The sequence below is a fragment of the Plectropomus leopardus genome, chromosome 14, assembly GCF_008729295.1.
Source record: "Plectropomus leopardus isolate mb chromosome 14, YSFRI_Pleo_2.0, whole genome shotgun sequence".
NCBI lineage: Eukaryota > Metazoa > Chordata > Actinopteri > Perciformes > Serranidae > Plectropomus > Plectropomus leopardus.
This window is the reverse complement of record NC_056476.1, coordinates 1,186,751-1,208,230: the sequence shown is the minus strand read 5'-3', so window position 1 is coordinate 1,208,230 and position 21,480 is coordinate 1,186,751. Positions and strand designations below refer to the sequence as shown.

Below are 21,480 nucleotides of genomic sequence, written 5' to 3'. Positions count from 1 at the left end.
TATGTATTTTTCCTTCAGTTTTGGTCATTGTTATATTGTTCTTACATTGAATTCTGATAGGTGTTAAAAACAAATTAAAAAGTCTTAAACCTGCCTTTCCCTAAGCTATAGTAAACCCAAATAAATATGTTTAAATAGCAGATTTGGTTTTGCAGGACAGTGAGACACATTGTTTGTCTCTCTAGTTTGTGTCTCAGGTAAAGACAGACACAAACTCCTGCTCACATGAAACTTCTTTAATCTTCCTCTTCTCTTTTGTTTTTCTTGAAAGAACATTTTTCTTTATCTGATCCTTTCTTCAAGTGTTACCTCCTCTGCTCGCCTCCACCTCCCTTTTAAGCATGCCAGTTTAAACTCCTCTTTCTTCCCTCCCCTTCTTCACCTCCATCTCTCCTTCACGACCGAAGCTTCAGACTCCTCCTTTAAGCCGTCTCCTCCGCTCCTCTTCAGGAGTGAAGTGGATTTAACGGCTGAAATCAATACCGGATCGGATACTTTTTCACTGCTAATCTTCTACTGATTCTTCCAGCATCGTACAGCATGAAGACGTTTTAGCTTTTATGTTGCTTTTTAACAATTAAACATGATTTAGGATTTGTCTCTTTAACCCTTTGAAACCTAAGTAAATTAGTTTGATTTATTTAAAAATAAATGTTGAAAATGCAACGAGCAACTTAAAAAGACATTGCCCAAAAATGAGAAAAAAAGTATGTTACACTAAAAATTGACTAAATAAGCAGAAAATAAAGTAAAATAAAAAAAAGAAATATCCTAAAGAAGTGCTGAAATAGATAAATAATTATTTCTGCAACACATTTTTAAATATTAAAATATAATTATTAATACATGTTCTGGGCTTTTGTGGAGTATTTTCTGATGATTCCCTAATTTTTAGGTAATTTTCTTGTCACCTTTTACAAATTTCTTGTAATTTGTGGGACATTAATTGCCAAGTTGCCTTTTTTACCCGTGTCTTAGACAGAAGTGAACCCAGTCTGCTCAGGTTTCAAAGGGTTAATCCACACGAGTACCTTGCAGGTGAAGATGTTTCAGTTTTGAGTCCCTCTCTCAGCCAGTAGATGGCAGTAGCTGTCCACCCAGCAACGAGCGCTCTTCTTCTCTCCCTCCGTTGTTTTTCCTCTCTTCTTCTTCTTTTCTTCTTCATCTCTGCTTCACCTCTTCATCTCAGTGTCTCTTTATCTGTGTCGTCTTTGGTTTTCCTCTTATCCTTTTCATATCCACTTTTCCTCTAATTTTTCTTATTTTTCTGTCTTTTACCACCTCTTTTTTTCTCGTCTTTTCCTTTTGTTTTCATAATTTACAATTTCCTTTCAGTATTTGTCCCTTTTCAACACTTTTCCCTCCCAGTCTTTTCTTATTTTGTCTTTATTTCTCTTGTGTTTCATAATAAATTTTAGAGTCTCTTCTCTTTATATTCTGCCCTCTACTCTCTCTTTCTTTGCGTTTTCACTTTTCACCGTCTTTCCCTCTCCTCTTTTATTTCCCTGCCTCTGTCTTTCCCTCTCCTCGTCCCTCTGTATTTGTCCTAATGTGTGTTTACCTGTTACGTCCTGCGGGTCTCGTTTTTGTTCTCTCTCTGTCCTTGAATTAATTCATCTGGAATCAGCTCTAAAACACCGTCCAGCCGCTCCTCTCCTCTCCACTGTTTTATCCTCCTCTCATCCTCTCCTCCTTCCAATCTGTTGCTTTCTGTCCCTCCTCACTCGCTCTCTCTTCCTGTTGAATACCTGTTGGATTTCTGTCTCACCTTTTATGTTTTATTTTCTCACTCTTTGTGTTTTCTGTGTTGTTTTGATGTGACTCCAGCAGGCTCTGGACGGCAGTGTTTATTCATGCTGATAGTTTTATTATTATTTTAAAAATCTCTCTCTCTCTCTCTCTGTGTCCTCGTGCCTCTCTCGTCCCCAGTGTTTCGTGCAGCAGTTGGACGGGTTCATCTCGTGGTTGCAGGAGGCGCTGGACAGCACTGAAAACTGGACGCAGCCCAGGCAGGATCTGGACAGCCTGAGGGTGTACCTGGACACACACCTGGTGAGAACACACACACACTTTTGTTTTGTTTTTTTTATATTTGTGAGGACCCTTTTTACTCACACAGTCCCCAACGCTTTTTGTAATTCTTTACCTGATTCTTACGTCAGTGTTAAAACCAAGAATCAACCCTGAAGCTGCCCACTGACCGCACACACACACACACACACACACACACACACACACACAGTCACAAAAATAGGTATAAATATACAGGGGTGCTACAATCACATGTTTATACACACATTTCACACATTCTGTGAACACATATTTGCATACATGCATATGGATGTGTCCATGTGACACACACACACACACACACACACACACACACACACACACACAAACACACATCGACTCTGTTGAGCAGATTTTCCTTCGGAAGCATCACTGTCAGTCAACATTGTCACTCAGCTGATCACAGATCTGTTGTTCTGATCCAAACGTGCCTCAGATTTTGAGGTTTTTTTTAAAATCACCATTTAATATTTGATGTCTTACAAAGAGCACAACAATGACAAACACAGCCACGGGGCAGAAACGGAGTGAAATATAAAGTATTTCAGAGATTTTTGACATCAACAAAATCAACACAGACTTTTGAAAATGTTGCATCTGGACTAAAAAAAAACAAACTGAAACTAGCCCATATATACAGGCTTTGGAAATGTAGGAAAATCTACGAGTTTGCCTTTGTGCTTTTGTTCTCTGTCTTGTATTTGCAGCCACAAATGCTGCGCAAAACACGTCAGTGATCAGTAGAAAGCTGCATGACAGCTGGTGAAAATGATACTGATGGTGGTTACTTTGTTTTTTAAACATCTATTTATTGATTTTTAAAACAGTAAAAGAATACAATTAAAAACAGCAAATGCACAAAGAAAAAACAACAGCAAAAAACAACCACAAAAAATCAAATCATACAGAAAAAGAAAAAAACAAGACAAAAAACTTTTTTACTTTTTAAATCTGTAATTTATTCTGTCTTTCTGATGCCGAGTAATTTGGAAAAATGTTGAAGAGCTGCTTGAATGGAGACGGGTGGATTTGTGGCGGCGCGTTGTTTATATCACGCAGTAAAAGGGATGAAAATGAGTGTGTCCACCTGGATGTCGTATTTCCATCACTGCCGATCGGAGCCGATTAGTACTGACTAGTACAGACTAGCGCACAGTCATTTGCTGCAGGAATGAATGCACTTAAAACGGTACTTAACCCCTTGAATCCTGGAACGTCATCACTTTTCTTGTACTGTATTCATGCGTCTTTTGAACCTTGAGTGCATAATGTGATTTCTTTCAAAAACATGAAAAAAGGCAATTAGCAACTTGGCAAGAACATAGTAGTTAGAAAATTACTTGGTAAAAAGTTGAGAAAAAATATACGATATGAACTAGATTTCTAATTAACTTAATAACATGAGAAATTTGAAATAATTTTACAGAATAAAATCCAATTTTTGAGCATTATTTTTTTTTAGGTTTTTCCGGTATTTTCCTTGTTTTTTTTACTTTCCCATTTTTATTTTGTTTTGTTGTTTGTTTGTGATTTTGGGGATAATTTTCTGTTCATTTTCTTATTATTTTTTTAACTATTTTTTTTTTTTTTGCTTTTTTTGATGTTTTTAAAAATCAACATAATCTATTTAGCATGTAGTATTTTAAAATACTAACTTTTTTTGTGTTTCTTTTTCCAACTAAGAACATAGTGATATGAAAAAAAACGGGCATTTAGAGGGTTAAAATTCTAAAACATGTATGAAAATTTGATATTTATGATTAGGACTGGTGTTGGCTTAAAACATAACTCAATGAAAGTGAAAATCATGTGAATGTATCATATTTTTTAAAGCTTGAGTTAGAAAAGTGCATTTTGTGTGCAGAGTGATGCGAGTGTGTGTAATATTAAAGCGAGCCCTAAGGGTTAATAATCTCAATCTGCTGAATTATGTCAAATGAATGTAATCCAGTAAAAAGTAAAGATATATAGTGGAATTGAAGTATAACATTGAAATACTCGAGTAAGGTACAAGTACCTCAAAAGTGTACTCAAGTGCTGCACTTGAATGAATGTACTTGGTTACGTTTCACCACAGTGAAGCACCGAGGTTAACGGTGAGCTTCAGATCTAACCTGCAGGGGTCAAAGGGCAGCGCTTACTGCAGCTGCGCCGCGATGGTGTGAGAGAGAGGCATGATGGGAAAATAACAGAGCTGAGGGATGAACTCGCATTTCATCTTCGCTGCTTTTATCCTGATTCCTCTTTTTTTGTTCCAATTTGTTTTCATCTCTTTCTCTTCCTCCTTCTGTTTCGCCGTCTCCGCCGCTCTCTCTCTCTGCTGCCATTTTATGTTTGTTATTTTCTCACCATCTGCTCTCCTGTTTTTCTTTTTTCTTTTCGCCCTTTTTTCTTCTTCTTTGTCTCTTTTTTATCTCTTTGTCTTCATTTATTTATTCTGTTAAATAGAAAAAAATCAAATAACTCTCCTCGTGTTTCTCTAATTTATACACACATCCTCTAAAACACCCAGCGCCTATAGATCAGCGAGTGTGTGAACACAGACACACACACGCGCGGATGAGAGGCACTTTGGCGATTACTCACACTCTTTATGGCAAACATATGGGCTTCACACACACACATGCACGCACACACACACTCACACACACACACACACTTACACAGAACAGGACTCATCAAAAATGCATTCAAGAGTACAAGGAAATGAGACATGAACACACACACAGACACGTATGAATGTAAAAACCAACTGATGCACATTGCTGAGTGTGTACCCCTGCACACTCTCACACACACACACACACACACACACACACACACTCACTCTCTTGCACTAAGACAAACAAACAGATTGTATTTGCATAGAAGTGTGCAAATGCAAACATATATGCACAACAGTAGGCATGTGTTTTAGCTTTGCACACACACACACACACACACACACACACACACACACACACAGAGGTGCTATTTGCATACATTTGCATGTTCCTAGACAGATTTCCAAATCAGCATCTCCATATCCGTCCCTGAAGAACAGCATCATGCACACGGATCCACACACACACACACACACACACACACACACACACACAGTTGTCTTATCTGGATATTTATTTCTGCTGTGTGTGTGTGTGTGTTTGTTTGTTGGTTTGTTTACACGTGTTGACTTTGTTGTGGTTGCCAGCAGTGCTAACGTTAGCGGCGGTTAGCTTCAATTAGAATTCCCGGCTCTTAATTGGCGCGTCTCGTTAAATAAAGCACAAGAGGATGAAAAAGCATCGCTAATAGGACTTTGAACTGCTTCGCTGTTGATAGCGTGTTAGCTAACTGACTCTGTGTTTGTGTGTCTGCGTCGATAGTCACACTCACACTTTGTAGTTATTAGTGTCTGTTTGGGTGCATAATTGTGAGTGTGTGTTTTGTTGATTGCTGCAGAGAGGCAGGTTTTCTCTTTGTCTGTCTCCATATCTGTCTCTGCTTCTTTCTGTCTTATATCTCTCTCCAACCCGTCTCTGACAAAATGTGTTTACATTTGACTCATCTGCTTTAGCGGAGACATTTTTGAGGAAATTTAACCTCTGACTCGATTGTGATAGCTGGCAGTGGTTTTCCAGTTCTGGCAATGTGACATTTTCATCCTGCAGTCGTCACAGGGGGAGAGAGTTGGATAGTGGAGACACATGTGTTGTCTGGTTCGGGATAATAAAACACTAGCATTGTGGTTCTGAAAAAGTTAGCATCTCTCCTTCAAGTCACTGTTGACTTTCCGATATTTAACCGAGACCACGATCTTTCTCAAGCCTTAACTAAAGCTAAATTTAACCACTCATACAACGTCTGCCAAATTACTGCATGGGAATTTGTGTGTCAACAAATGAAAAGTCCAGTACCCCAACAATGTGTTGAAGGGATAGTTCCCCAAAATGAAAATCCAGCCATTATCTACTCACCCTCATGCCGATGGATTTTCGGGTGAAGTTTTATAGTCCACAACGTACTGCTGAAGGTTCACGGGGCATCATCTCCCAAACAATTGGAGCACATGATGACCAGGATTTAAATATAAAAAAAAGATAGTAAAGTCACAAAATGTCTCCATACTGCTTGTTTGAAGTAATCCAAGTGTCCTGAAGCCCCGACATGCCAAGTTGTTTTGAAAAACGTCACTGACGTCATGTTTTTAGCCTTGTTGTAGCCTGTAGCTCCAAGTGTGGGAGCAGAAGTACTCTTCATAGCAGCAGGCGTCGTTATTCTGTATCGGTCATTAAAAAAGGGAAACCGAAAGACCAACAGTTGGCACATTAACAACATGCACAAACATGTATGAACAGCAGTGAACAACAACACAACCAGTCAGGGAACATATTTGTGCTAAAGAGCTCAACTGACAGTCCCTCTGACAGTCACGGCGATGTTGTTCACCTATGAGCTCCGCCGTTTCCAGTGCAGATTCAACATGCTGAATTAAATCTGCTAAAAACCAAAAAAAGCCATCAAGGTGCAACGAGGGCTAACAGTGCGGGACGATGGTTGGCGGTCCAATGCCTTTACTCTGTCTCTGAATACTCTTAATGTCATTATTGCTAAATCTTCACATTATTTAATATATTACTAATTAATTGTGTAGAAAAAGGAAAAACAAAGAAGAAGTCTGAAGAAATGGCATTTAGTTTCTCAGAGCCGACAATGATGTCTTCAGTTTGCTTTTTCCCAAATGACCAACAAAACAAAAGCTTACAATTTTTATTTCATTGTTACAAAAAACAGCAAATCTTTGCATATGAGAAGCTGAAACCAGAGAATATTTATAGAATTGTCCTTTAAAAAATGATCAGAAGAATTCCCCGATTATTAAAATAATTGCCAACTAATGTTTCTTAGACTGATTCATCAGTTGACGAACAGTTACACAAATATATAGTCTCAGTAACTTCCTGAAACACTTTCTGTCTGTAGTTTTTTATCAAACAAACGATGAAGTGCTGCATTTTCGGTTGGTTTTAATAACCGTGGAGGAAGATGGGATATCAGCCTGTAGATGCACACGTGATTCTTGCTTTATTTTTTTTTTTTTTTACAGGATTTGTTGACAATTATAAAAATATAGACTATCACCAGACTTAATAAGGCCGAAGTCATCCAAAGTAGTTTAACAAAATGTATTTTTTTGGAGATGGTTTCTCTTTGTTTTCTTTCCCTCCATTTGTCTCTTTATTTCTCTCACACATACTCACACACTCTGTTATTCTCTCTCTTTTTCTATATTGCTTTCTCTTACACACACACACACACACACAGCTCCAGGGCAGCAGTGGGTGGAGTGGAGCTGCTCTCCCAATTGAATATTTGGTCCAGCTGGCATGTGTGTGTGTGTATATATTTGTGTGTATGTGTGTGTATATGTGTGTGTTTTAGGGCGCGTGGAGCGAATAAGCACAGGTCTTTCCGGAACCCCGGGGAGATCAGTGAGGCGAGAGGATGCTAACACACACACACACACACACACACACACACACACACACACACACACACACACACACAGGCTGCTCTTTGTAAGGCGCTGAGAGATGGCGGCCAATGAAAGGCCTATTGATTGGGGCTGATGGGCGATCCAGGCCTTTGAATCCCATTACCAGCAGCAACACACTATTGGTGGCAATATGAGGGGCGAGACAGAGAGGGAGAGATAAAGAGGTGAGAGAGGGTCTCAGACTACCTCCACTCCGAACGGACGAAATCTGAAAATGCAGATTATGTGTGAAAATGTACTGAAACATCTAAACAATAACTGGAGAACAAACTAAATCTACTTTCTTCTGTTTTTGTCGACAAACAACACAAACTTATGGTTCAGGAATGAATCGGACAGTTATTACTGTGCAGTTAATAAACCACATCATGTTCTATTACTTCGACACTTTGGAGATTGGCTTTTGTCCCAGGAGTTTGATGCAGAGTTGATATCAGTTTGATCAGGATGTGTGAGCTTTTTTGAGGGTGGAAGTTGAGGAGTAAAGCCTTGATTCCACCAGCAGCGTGTCGATGACATTACGTCTGTGGTGCTGTTTTGGTCCGTCCTCCACGCAGCTCTGTTTACCACTGGGAGCGTCCAGCCGGCTGACTCTGTAGACTTGCTAAGATTGTGCTTATTTCGTCATTTTCCCTTGATTTTGTGTCATTAATCCTTAATTTTTTTGTCATTTTCCCCTGATTTTTTGGTCATTTTTCCTTGATTTTGTGGTCATTTTCCCCTGATTTTGTGGTCATTTTCCCTTGATTTTGTGGTCATTTTCCCCTGATTTTGTGGTCATTTTTCCTTGATTTTGTGGTCATTTTCCCTTGATTTTTTTGATAATTTTTCCTTGATTTTGTGTTCATTTTCCCCTGATTTTGTGGTCATTTTTCCTTGATTTTTTCGATTCTATCATCGCTGAGTAGGCTGCATATATGGATGCTTTCCATTTCTGTCTGTTTAAATTCTGTTTATTGATGTTTTCATCCACTTTGTTGTGCTACAGCTTCACAGTCCAGCCATGAACCAAGTAATCATCAAATAATTTTGGCCATGTTTCAATCAACAAACATGCTCATCTCGATAATTATACAGATCAGTATAAAAAAATAGTTAGAGATGGAATAGATTGAAGATTTGTGGCTGTTTCTCTCCTTAAATAAAAGGCTGAAACAGAGAATAACAATTTTTTAATGAATTCAGTCTGGTGTGGACATACTCTAAGAACTTGTTTACACATGTGCAAATCATTTTGAAACTTTTTTTTTATTTCCCCTTATTTACAAAGAAACTCTGTCAACAGGACAGTCATTTTGCAAAATATCTCTGTCCTCACGAGAACGCAAAGATGTGCCGGTAGGACTCAGGTCGAGCCGAGCCGTTCAGTGGAAATTCAGCGCTTTCTGAAATTAAAGGAAGTGATTAGAGCAGGCAGTGCCAACAAAACGAAAACAAAACGGTCACCTGCCGTTGTTGTGGTTTCTGCAAAAATGGCATGCACGATTTCAGATGACATCATCATCTCCCAAACTGTACGTTTTACACGACCACACAGACACGAGTTTTAAAAAATGTGCATCTGGGAAAGCTTAGAGGGAAAGACTCAGTTTGGATGAGAAGCCAAAATATTAGTTTCAAAAATATCTGTGTAGGTGTAGACGGGGCCTACAATGAAGAGGAAGGAGAGAAGAAAAATATGTGGAAAAGTATGTGAGAGGAAACGAGGGAGGAAAACGAGTAGAGGTCTGAATGTGACATAAAGACAGAGGAGCGTGAAGAATTACAAGGATGGATAAGAGAGAGAAAGAGGGAGGGAGAAAAAAGGAGATATTGAGTTGAAGTCAGTTGAGGAAAGAAAGAGAAGGAAAGGGAAGCCAGCTGAGAGAGGAAGAGAGAGGAAGAAGAGAGATGAAATAAGAGAGGGAGGAAGAGAGGGACACAAGGAAGGATGGAGGGAGAAGAGGAAAGAGGGAGAATTGCGTTTTATTGGTTAATTTAAAGGGTGTATGCAGGGAAATAGAGAGAGAAAGCAAAGAGAGGGAGAGGGTGAGACAACACACACACACACACACACACACACACACAAACACACACACACACACACACACACACACACACACACACACACACACACCTCGGGGAATACAGCCGTATAGTTTCTCTCGGCTCTGTCTGAATGGAGACAATTTGATCATCATTATTACAAAGACTCTTTGATCAGATCATGTCTCATCAACCCGAGCCTGTCTGCTGTTTGTGTGTGTGTGTGTGTGTGTGTGTGTGTGTGCGCGCGCGCTCTGATCAGTGCAGCACGACACACGATCTCAATGTCAAACCTCAATGTCATGTCTGCGTATCAGCGCCGCACACCTCTTAGCACCTCGCTAATATGCTAATGCTAAAAGCTAAATGATATTAGGTAGGCTTCTGAGGCCGTCCTACCTCTGCGCTCCGGGCTAATATGCTAATGCTAACAGGTAATCTGATCACTGTGGCTTTGAAGCCACCCACTGTGTGTGTGTGTGTGTGTGTGTGTGTGTGTGTGTGTTTTAATCAGAGCAGGGAGTTGGAACGTATTAGGCCACCGGCCACAGCTGCTGAGAAATCCCAAAATCCACCTGCTCCTGTCACCATTTAATGTTTGAGTTTTAGGCTGTGATAGAACACTAGTGATATTAAGTTCACTAAAGATTCGACTCACCCAACAGACTGTTTTCCTGCAGTATGTACTTCCCTAAAAACACATCTAAAAACCTCAAGTCTTGGTTTTGATTTGCAGTAACACGCTGACGTATGTCGACATTTTTTGAACCGTCACAGCCAAAGGAGTTTACTTTTTAGAATATTTTTTACATCATTAGTGATATAGGATTTCATATTTGAGGCCATAAATTATATTGTGATCAATGTTGTGTTTGCCCAGAACTTAATTTCTGTGCCGCATGTCGTGGAACTGCGGTGTTGCCTTGTTTGATAGCTGGTTCACGATGTCTGATGCATCTTTCTGTTAGGGATGGGCAGTCTAGAGAGAATGATAAATACCTTAAGGTGATAGTTCACCCAAAAATCAAAATTCAGCCATCGTCTACTCACCCTCATGCCGATGGAGAGTTTTGGGAAGTTTTATAGTCCACAAAACTCTGCCGGAGGTTTACGGGAAAAAGGCGTTGCACTCCCAAACAATTAAAGAAAATGGTGACCAGGAGTCAAACCATAAAAAATTACATAATAAAACCACAAAATGTCTCCATACTGCTCGTCTGAAGTAATCCAAGTGTCCTGAAGCCCAGACGTGCCAAGTTGTTTTGAAAAACATCACTAGTGTCATGTTTTTAGCCTGGTTGCAGCCTGTAGCTCTGAGTGTGGGAGCCACTTTCATGTATGAACAAATGATTTATTTCTTCCAAGAACATGGGATAAGACAAAGAGCAACTTGGCAAAAAAAAAAAAAAAAAAAACATCCTGGAAATTACGAGAAATTTGTAGATTTAGAGACTTATTTTTAAAAAGCTTGGGAACATTTATTTTTATTTAATGATATATTTCAAATCATTTTTAGAGAATTATTGTAATTTTTAAGCAGTTAAGAACTTTTTTTGTAATTGTTTGGTTTCAATTTGCATTTTATTTTCTTGTACTTTTTACTTATTTCTTACTACTTACTACTTTATTATTTGAATTATGGGTTAACTTAGAGGCCTTGCTGAGTGTGCCGAGTCACAATTGAACTGATTTAAAAGCTCCTAAAGGATGTAAATAATATAACCAAAAATAAACCTGTGCTTATTGGCAGCCTGGATATGTTTATATTCTTAAAACAGTGAGTTACAAACTAAACTACAACACTGCTAACTTTTATAAAATGTTTCATGTAATGTGATGTAAACTCACCTAACTTGTCACAAATCAGTCAGTTAGATTAATAATTACCACTATGTTAGTTTTGTTAACTTTCATCTAATAAACGTGGACGATTTTTTGACCACGAGGAGACGAGACTGACCTACTCTCACAGGTACGGGAGCATCTCAAAAAAATAGAATATTGTGAAGAAGTTTAATTTTCTTCATAATTTCATTCAAAAAGGTAAACTTAAATGACTGATAGAAATTCTTGAACTTTTTCACAATATGTAGATTTTTTGAGATGCACCTGTAGTTTTGGTCTCTTTAAAGCATTATAGTTTTCAAAGCTGATGGGTCTTTAAATGGAAAAATGTCATGTGGTTTGTAACTTTTCTCCGTTCATCAGTACGTGCACAAACACACTTTTCCTTTTTGCAATCTGTCTTTTGTGTCTGTCACACTCTGCCTGTCTCTGTGTCCCTCCATCTGTCTCTCACAGACACATAAATACATACACACAGCCTCTTATTACCGCCTGCTGTCTGACGTGCATAAAAGCAGAGCTGCTCTGCATGCCTTATCATCGCGTGATTGATGGCTGGCTGTTCTACTCTTATCGATTCTATGCTCTCCATATATTAAACGGAGGAAACGGAGCCGAATCGCTCGTTGGAATAAGCTCGCTGAAATACGATCGCTCTCCGATAGCCCGGCTAATCTGCACAACCTAATTCATTCCTAACATCAGCCGGGCCCTATCCCGCAGACGCAGACAGTCACGCTGTGTTTTCTGTAGTGCTGATAAATGTACTTTATGTTTATTAGCTGTGAGGTATTTCACCAGCTTATCTGGAAATTATGTGGGGCAGAGTGGCCGCCGAGTCTGTAAAATTACTCAATCAGCCGTGAGATTTGAAGTAATTTACGACGTTTGCGAGGCAGTAATGATCGCAGAATGCAGACAGTCGTGTTTTATTTGGATAATAATGATATATGAATGTGTTTTGGGGGCGTCGTGAAGAGATATAGCTGATGGTTTTGGTTTTCAAAGTGATGTTTTATTTTTTATCTGTGAAATGTAATATGTAAGGGACAGTGTCGCCACTATCTGCTCTCATCCGTTAAAGCCGTGTCAGGAGATGTGAGGATTTTATGTGAGAGGAGGAACGAGGCTGGAAGCTCGGCGGGTGTAGAGCAAGACGTCATCACTGACGAGTTCAGGGCTCAACTTCCTGTTCAGCTCAGCCTAGCATTTCCTGCTTTGTAAACCTGATTTTAAACAGAGATCATTTAGAGTTTCATATTTAAACAGATATTTAATGAGCAGTGTGTAAGATTTAGGGGGATTTACTCCGCATTTAGACAAGAACGGTCCTACTAAGAACAGAAAAAATTGTGAAAATGATGCTTTTGTGCACAGATCTGCAATCAACCAAAAACGCTGTAGTGTGCATGCCAGGCCAGTAGCTGGAGGTGTAACTTTGTACTGACACGCCACAGAAGATGCAAAGTGCGGTCGTGACGTCACGGCTCTCAGAGGATTCACACATTGTCAGTTTATGCGGCGACAGAAGGGCTGGCATTTTCTTAAATAGGATTTTTTTTTCACACTTTCTGTGTGGATACAGTGGCAGTTTCAGCAAATATCACAAAAAAATGTCGTAAAAGTGACCAACTGCAGCTTAAGATTGATCATCCCTGTTTAAAATCCTCGTAATGATGAAACTATCTCACCGTTCACACACAGTATCTGCAGAGCTCCTCAGACGGGTTCAGTTTCTTTTTCAGAAGTGGCTTCATTACTTTTAAGTGTCACTTGTAACCTTTTAATATTATAATTTTATTGAGCTTAGATCTCAACAGTAAATTTCTTCAGGTCTTTTTTCTGTGAATAATTTTGATAGGTAGATTTTTGTCTCAGCTGTTTGCTAATATCAGACGTGATCACGTGACTTTTTAACTAACACGTCTGACAAGTGTCACACATGACGTGAATTTAAAACATGTCGCTGTCAGTCAAGGAGGCGTTTCATGATTATTTTATGACCCTCAACGCAGAACTTTGTCCAACAAAATGTGAATTATAGAGATGAAAATAAAGAATTGCTGCTTCTGTCTGTTTCATATTGTTGTAAGTTACATTTAAAGGGATTTGTACGGCTGTTTGCAGAAAACGAAAAAATGTTTGCAAAAAATGAAAAAAACCCAACTTACAGATGAATTTATTAATCTATAGAATAAAAAATGAATCAATCTCCTGATAAATTATATTGGATTTTAATCTCACATTTCCAGCTGCAGACCCAAGTGCATGTGTGTGTGTTTGTGTGTGTGCGCGAGGGGTTAAAACAGCTCGTGCCATCCGTCTCCACTGTGTGTATCCCGCTCCATAAATATTGGTGGTGTGGAGGTCTGACCTTGTCATGTGTTGACTGATGCCGTCGCCCGTCGATCCCTCACTGCAGACGGAGGACTGTCTTCAGGCGTGCAGCAGAGTCAGAGCAGCTCTGCAGACTGCTGCGTGGAAAACTATCAGAGACGTGTTTTTATAGGATTTCACAGATCCTACAACAATCACCACTGTTATACTGCCCCTCCTTTATACATCCACTGTGTTTTGTAATTCATTCTTTTGTTGGATTAACATTAAAACCCCACAATGACCCGTTTTGTTTTGAAAGGGTTAATTTGCTTTTGAAATGTAGAATCTAGAAAAAAGGTTAGATCTTCATTAGAAGTACATTTACTTCATTGATCCATCTTGAGATCAGATTGATCAGAAAACATTGCTGTCTCTCTCTCTCTCTCACACACACACACACACACACACGGACAGTAGTCTTGAGAGTATTGCATGTGTGCGTGAGAATATGTGTGTGCAGCATTTCCCATGGCGGCACAGCAGGACGTCAGATGTGGTTAAGTCTTGAGGACTAGGCAACTCGAGGCTCATGTGCACACAAACACACACACTAACACATACACGAACACACACACAGAAACACACACATTGATCAGAGAGGAGTATGAAGTTTATAGATCTTACTAGAGTGTTTTCCAACACCGCCTTGGGCTGTTCTGTCCATCCGTACGTCCGTCCATCCGTCTGCGTCCAGTCTGAACACAGTCCATCATGCTGTGTCCACACCGGACGCAGAAGCACCATGAAGCGTATCCATTTCTCTGTACGTGCTGCTCCCTTCCTTTTGCCACCTTTGTTAACTATCCGGGCTGTTCAGGCAGATCAGTGGCCGGCTCACGATCTGCAGCGATATTTTCGACATATGGTCTATATTTGATAGCCCACATGCCGGTCGATACATACAGTGTATCGCAATATAGCAGTATATCGGGATATTATTTTAAAGATATATCGCCGGGCCCTTCAAGAGACACAAGCAGATTAGTTAATGTAGGTTATATAAACTTATTTATTTGGAGGTCAAACTAAGAGTGAGTGCCCCTGATATCTTGTCAATAATCTCTTATTTTCTGCACAAGCACGGTCAGTGCAGGTCGGTTTTAAAGCAGACAGTGAAGGTGATGACTTATCGTTTCCCTTTTGTTTTCTCTGAAGAACTTTGTACAATCTTGTGATTTGATTCTATACTGATCACCTGAGTGCTCATCTTCCCTGACTGATCAGACCTCTTTACAAAAACAAAAAAGCAGGACTTCTCCTTTCTGAGTTAACAGAGACTGACCTGCTTACTGATGATGATACTGATGATGATGATCTTTGTGTGTTTCAGAGTTTCAAGCTGAACGTGGACGGTCACAGCGCTCTGAAGGAGAGCATAATGGAGGAGGGCAGAGCACTGCTCACCGTCATCACCTCCCACCAATCAGGTATATTATCACACACACACACACACACACACACACAGGTGGCCATAACGCAGCCCCAACTCTGTTCCATTCATTATTAATATTTGGATTAACAGAGTGACCTTCAGAGAGGAGAACTCATATGAATGTAGCCGAAAGAGAGAGACCGACAGAGAGATAAAGACAAAGAGTGCGATGGAGAGGCAGAGATAGAAAAAGCAGAAAGAAAAAAAGAAGCCAGCGGGCAGAAAACTGTCTGGCAGGGAAAGAAACATTCAATATGATTTTATATTTTCCAAAATCTGCAGCCAGAGAGAGAAAAGAGACTGAGAGAGAACAGGGAGAAAAAAAGAGAGGTTATAGTTTTGGTTTAAATAACGACTTCACGAGCTGCTACAATAACCGTGTTTACCTCTGACAAACGAGTCATAAATCACGAGGCCACTAAAGGTCCCTGTCAGTGAAATGCAAACACACATTTGTCGTATTTAGGCTTTTCAAACACACTGATGCATCCGGTCTTTCTTTTTGAAGTACAGGCCCGGATAAAGGCAGCCTACGAACCAGAAACAGTAGTCTCAGATCAGTTATGACCGCGGCTTTCGGGAGGAAAAATATGAATATAGAACTTCTGTCTGACCTCCACAGGATGGATGTGGAGTGGCGTAATTAAACACAGGTTAATGCTACTCCTCAGTATTTGTGATCTTATGATAAAACAACGAAACCTTTGATCTGTGTGGGAGTCGGACTGTAGCTCTGGTGGAAACTACAGCTGTGTGATATGGCTTTAAAATAATATTGCAATATTTTTGAGGCTACATTGCACTACACAATATATATCTGGTAATTTTTAAATGTCCCTCAACTACTAAAATACAAAATTGTTGAATGAACTGCAGTTAAAAGGACGGATGTGGCAATTTATTACGTTGTTCACGATATAGTCGTTTTATACATCGCACATGGCTGTCAACAAGCCGTGATACCTCGAGTATATTCAATATATAGCCCCTCGTTGGCATCTATATATATATAAATATATATATTTTTTTCTTTTTGGTATTTAGCTGACAACCAACAGAAAAAGGAAGCGGTGATTGCAGCTTTAGAAAAGGTGTCCGCTGTGGAGTCTGTTATTTAGATTTTTTTGTAAAGTAGACATAAAAACAGCAAATCTATGTGAGCTGGTTTCATTTGATTTTGGGATAATTTATGTATATTTTTTGTGATGCATAAAGCAAAAAAAAAGTTGGCAAACTGTAAACCAGTTTGTAACTGTTTCTTCTTGTGGCACTCTTTCTTTTTTTGTTGCAACATTAAGATAAACTCTGAAATTAGTTTGACGCAAATTTTTCTCATTCTCTCTCTCTCTCGTCTGTCTCTTTCTCTCTGGTTTATCCGTTCGCCTCTCGCCCTGCAGGTCTGAAGGATATCCTCCATATGGTTTCCAGCCAATGGGATCAGCTCCAGCGGCAGATCCGGCGCCAACATGGCTGGATGCTCCGCGCCCTCCGCTGCATCCAGGCCCGCCTCCTCTACACCAGCCAATCGCACGGGCCGTTCGCAGCCTCGGGGGAGTCGGCGGCCAGTCGGCAGGCTCCGTGCTCATCAGACTGCCTCAAGGTAGAAAACTAACGGTGGCTTTTATTTTGGTTTTTATATTCTGTCCATCTGTTTTTTGTTTGTTTTTTACTTTGGTTTATATCCTTCCATTTCCTCTCTGGTTGATCCCTGTTATCCCTCCCTCCTTCTGTCTGTCACACACACACACACACACACACACACACACACAAACACCAGCTCAAATCAATCACACACACACTTACCCAGGGTACCTTTCTTCGTGATGTTTGTATTGGCTGCCAATTAACGTCCTGATTGGATTCTCAGTTCTCATTGGCTGCAGGTGAATTGGCTGGACTTGGTTAATTAGATGTAATCTCCCTTTCTGTCTCTCTCATTGCAACAGTACTGACACTCACATCATGTCACTGCTGCTGTGTGTGTGTGTGTGTGTGTGTGTGTGTGTGTGTGTGTGTGTGTGTGTAAATATTTTCCACAGGTCATCTGTGGCCTTCTGCTTCTTTCCTCTGACACAAACTGACAAAAAACAGATTTTGATTTCCTTTATTGCTCTTCTTGTTTATTCGTTTTCTTTCTTTTTTCTTTTTCGATTGAATGCTCATTGCTTCCATCCCTGCTTTATTTTATTTTTGCAGTATAAGAGAGTTTATTTTCTCTTTGTCCAAAGTTATGGCCTCTCCACTCAGATAACTTTCAGTCAGAACGTAGAGCTGACAGATGTTTACATCCTACGCCCACATTCAAGACCCCAAACCTGATCTCAACAGCAAGGTCACAAGTAGGAGACAAATACGAAAAAACAACCCGACAGTCAGAAAATGTCGGCACCTCTGCAGACTACACACACGTTACGTTTGCACATCATAATATATCAGATATGTTGAAACTTGACGCTTCGACAGTGCTGTGCTTTATGTGTGGTTAGGTTTAACCACGTGGTTTCAGCTTGGAAATGATCATTTTTTTGGCTTAAATTACTCACCGGTCAGGTTTCAGTTATGAGGAACCACGAGGACCTTTACAGACCTCTGACTTCAGTCATAAACGTGTTTGTTCTCCACTTCCTCAGATATTTCTCTGGTTTTCACTTTGTTCTTTCATTTCTTTGATTCTTACGTCCACTTCAATTCTTTTAATCCAGTTTTTAACCCTTTCCTTCACAGCATATGCCTCCTCGTTTTTCTTTTATCCATCCGTCTTTTATCAGATTTCCATCAGTTTTTCTCTCCTCTATCTCATTTCACCTGTTCATTTTTGTTTTCTCTACCTTTTTATGGCCTATTCCTGCTCCTCCTCTTCTTCTCCGGTTGTTCTTTCTTCTTCTTCTTCTTCCTCCTCCTCCTCCTCCTCCTCCTCCTCGAGCAGACCTGACTCTGGTTGTTTTCAGATTGTTTAGTTGCAATTAGAGCTGCAGCAGCCTGATCACTGTGATCAGTCAACAGTGACAGCCATTAGCCAGCTACCACCTCTGTGTGTGTGTGTGTGTGTGTGTGTGTGTGTCTGTGTGTGTGTGTGTGTGTGTGTGTGTGTGCGTGTGCTTGTGTGTGCACGTCTTATAGTGAAAGTGTATTTTTGTATTTGTGTGTCCTGCGTGCGTGTGTGTGTGTGTGTCCATTAGCTGCTTGGCCGCGGCACATTAACAGTCCATTCATTATCTGTGTGAATCTCCCTCTGCACTTAAAGCTTTGATCCGTAAAACCTCCAAACAACAAACTGAGGTGTGAACCTGCTGAATTATTTCTGCCGGCTGCACAGACTTCTGTGATATTTTAAATTATTCAGTTCATGTCTGTTCTGGGCAGCCGAACAATGAACCTAAACTAACAGCCAAGTATGAAACCTGCAGGATCCTCCTTCAGTGGGAGATAACAGACGAAATGACTCGAAGTGTTTTCACTGGAAACCGCAGCTTTCTTCTTCTGCTGCGTTCGTCCGTCGAGTCTCTGTTCACCTGAGAGTCAGGACTCAAGTCATCCACAACAATGACACAGACATCCTAGAGTCAACTTCAAGTCTGCAGTCATTTGTGATCCATTCCAGACAAGTCCAAGTCAGACCGCAAAAATCAGAGTTGAAGCCAAGTCTCATTTTATTTAAAGGGATACTTTTCCAAATCTTCAACTGGCTCCTGGAGCTCCGCGCAGGTCTGCCAGCTGTCGCCGGCGGGGAGTTTCCAGCTGTAACGCCATTCATCAGCCAAACGTCTCATTCTAAAGTAACGAAAACACAACCCTCCCGATGTTCAGGTGATAATACACTCAAAAAAACTGAGATATCAAATTATATTCCATTTCTGACAATACATCCCCCTAAATCCTACACACTAACACAGATGTGTATTTTTCAAGTGTTTTTGGGGGAATGTGTTTGACATAATAAGTCCATGTCAAGACTTAGAGTCCGAGTTCAGTCATTTGAGTCAGGTTATTGAATGAAGACTCTTCCACTGACTCTTATGTTACCTAAAAGGAAAAAAGTTGATTCTTACAAGTTTGATGTTCAGCAGATATTTTACTTGCTGCTATAAAATCTGTCAAATATCGTCTCATCTCAGCACGTCATGAAATTTGCCCCTCAGCAGTGCAGATTTGCGTTAGTTGGACTTTTGTGACTTTTTTTCATTCTTTCATCTTTCATTCACTTCTTGTTGTGGTTCTGCCACCAGACGATTTATACCACATTATTTTTGCCATTAAGCTGCAGCTCTGGTGAAATAATCATGACGCAGTGAGCGTGTTTGGATCCAGTGACCTTCTCACTGGTGTTGGCGTACCTGTGAAGATTTGGTAGCATTATGGTCATTTCAACCACGAGGAATCTCCATCCTTGTCACTACGAGGCTCCGTGAAGAGCCATCAGACAGCTTGATGGAGGACATGAGCGATAATATGCGCAGTAAGAATCCCTGAATGTGGCTTTACTGTGTCTTCATTATCTGCTAGTGCTGTTTAATGACAATCAGATGCACGGCCTAATTACTGCTACAGACACCGAGGTGGGGAGTGGCAGTGCCGGGGGGGGGGGGGGGCAGACTGCAAGGTCAACCAAGGGCATCATGTTTATGTTTGTGTGTGTTTATGGACCTCACTAAAAAAGATGATACAAGAATGACCAAGGGCAGAGGCTAGGTAAACACACTCAGTCCATTTGTGTGTGTGTGTGTGTGTTTTCACTACAGGCTTATGAGTATCCTTTTGCATCCATATCTGTGTGTGTGTGTGTGTGTGTGTGTGTGTGTGTATTTTAAATGAACGTAACCTTGACTAAAGGGCAAAATAAAGGGCAAATTGGAATAAATTTATCAAATTATAAAGCCTCGTACAATATTTATAACTGGCGGATCCACTATTCATTACAAAAGATTAAATACCAACTTGTATCAATAATTCATCCTCTTAATCTTCATTTTTAGTGCAATTAAGAGCAGAAGCAAATGACATATTTCACACCCGGCTGTAAGATAGTTAGCATGCAATTTGGCGAATGTGGCTGCAGCTCTGAGGGCGTCTCTGCTGCTGAATATATAACATGTTTGGACACATGAATCCAAAACACGATGTCATGACTGCTTAATAATGATGACACTCACTTCATTTTACATAAAACTGATCTGAATGTAAATACATCAAGATATACATTTAAAGGTTTAAGCTTAACTGAAAAATTGATCTAATGCTTTTGAGCTATTAACATGGCAGATTCGTTGAAAAATGAATAAATATATACACGTTTACAAAATGATAAAGTGAGTCACAAGAGTCATATTTCATATTGTTATTTAAAATTGCTTCATATTTAGTCTTAAATTGCATGTTTACGGGATACTGGTATCATTTTTGGCTGTTTAAAATTAATCATTTGCTGTGTAAGTGATACTTTCCTCCGAAATACGACCACAGAGGTCCCTTTTACAAGCAGAAATTATGAGCCATGTTAATGTTTTTTTTTTCTTTGATTGTTAGATGGTAACCTCCAGTGACCACATTGTTTATTAAGAGCACAGGACGAAGCTGGATTAAATAGTACAAACAAGGCACTAAATGCATTCATCTAAAAATAAGGCCTTGATCGGTATTTCCACTCATGATGCATTTCGTCACATGGAGAATTCATCAGAAATCAGCATTTCACACAGATTACATAGATTACATTAACGAGGCAATGCTTACGAGGCTGTCGGTGAATTTACTAAGAAAGTTTTACAAAGTCAGCGTGATGGCTGTTAAATCTGTGAAGTCTAACCCCCCCACCAAAAATCTGTTAGAATGGGTTTAATGTCAGACTGAGGGCGGAAATTTTTTGTCCGATATCAGCTAACACATTCAGTACTTTCAGGAACATAAGGTCTACTGACGAGTTTCTTCCATTAATTACTGTGAAATGCTGGAAATGGACCTCATGTTAAATTTTACGGGTATTTTTTTGTTGTTGTTGCTGATCTTTTTGCTCATTTTGGATTCAATTCAATCTTTCCTGAACATCTTTCATCTCCTCCACTCTATTAATTAATCGCTGATATTGCAATGAATTAATAGCAACAACAGGTGTGGTGTGAGGTCATTAATTTAGGCTGGGCCTTAATGAGTCTCCAATGAGTAATACTGTGTGTGTGTGTGTGTGTGTGTGTGTGTG

General features: G+C 39.9%; 1 protein-coding gene across 1 annotated transcript in view; it reads left to right on the top strand.

Moving 5' to 3' along the window:
• Positions 1-21,480, top strand: part of akap6 (A kinase (PRKA) anchor protein 6) — a 201,547-nt gene that overhangs the window by 38,437 nt on the left and 141,630 nt on the right. Inside the window, 3 exon segments of the mRNA XM_042501072.1 lie at positions 1,930-2,052; positions 15,186-15,282; positions 16,685-16,887. Of these exon segments, the coding sequence (XP_042357006.1) occupies positions 1,930-2,052; positions 15,186-15,282; positions 16,685-16,887 (423 nt within the window).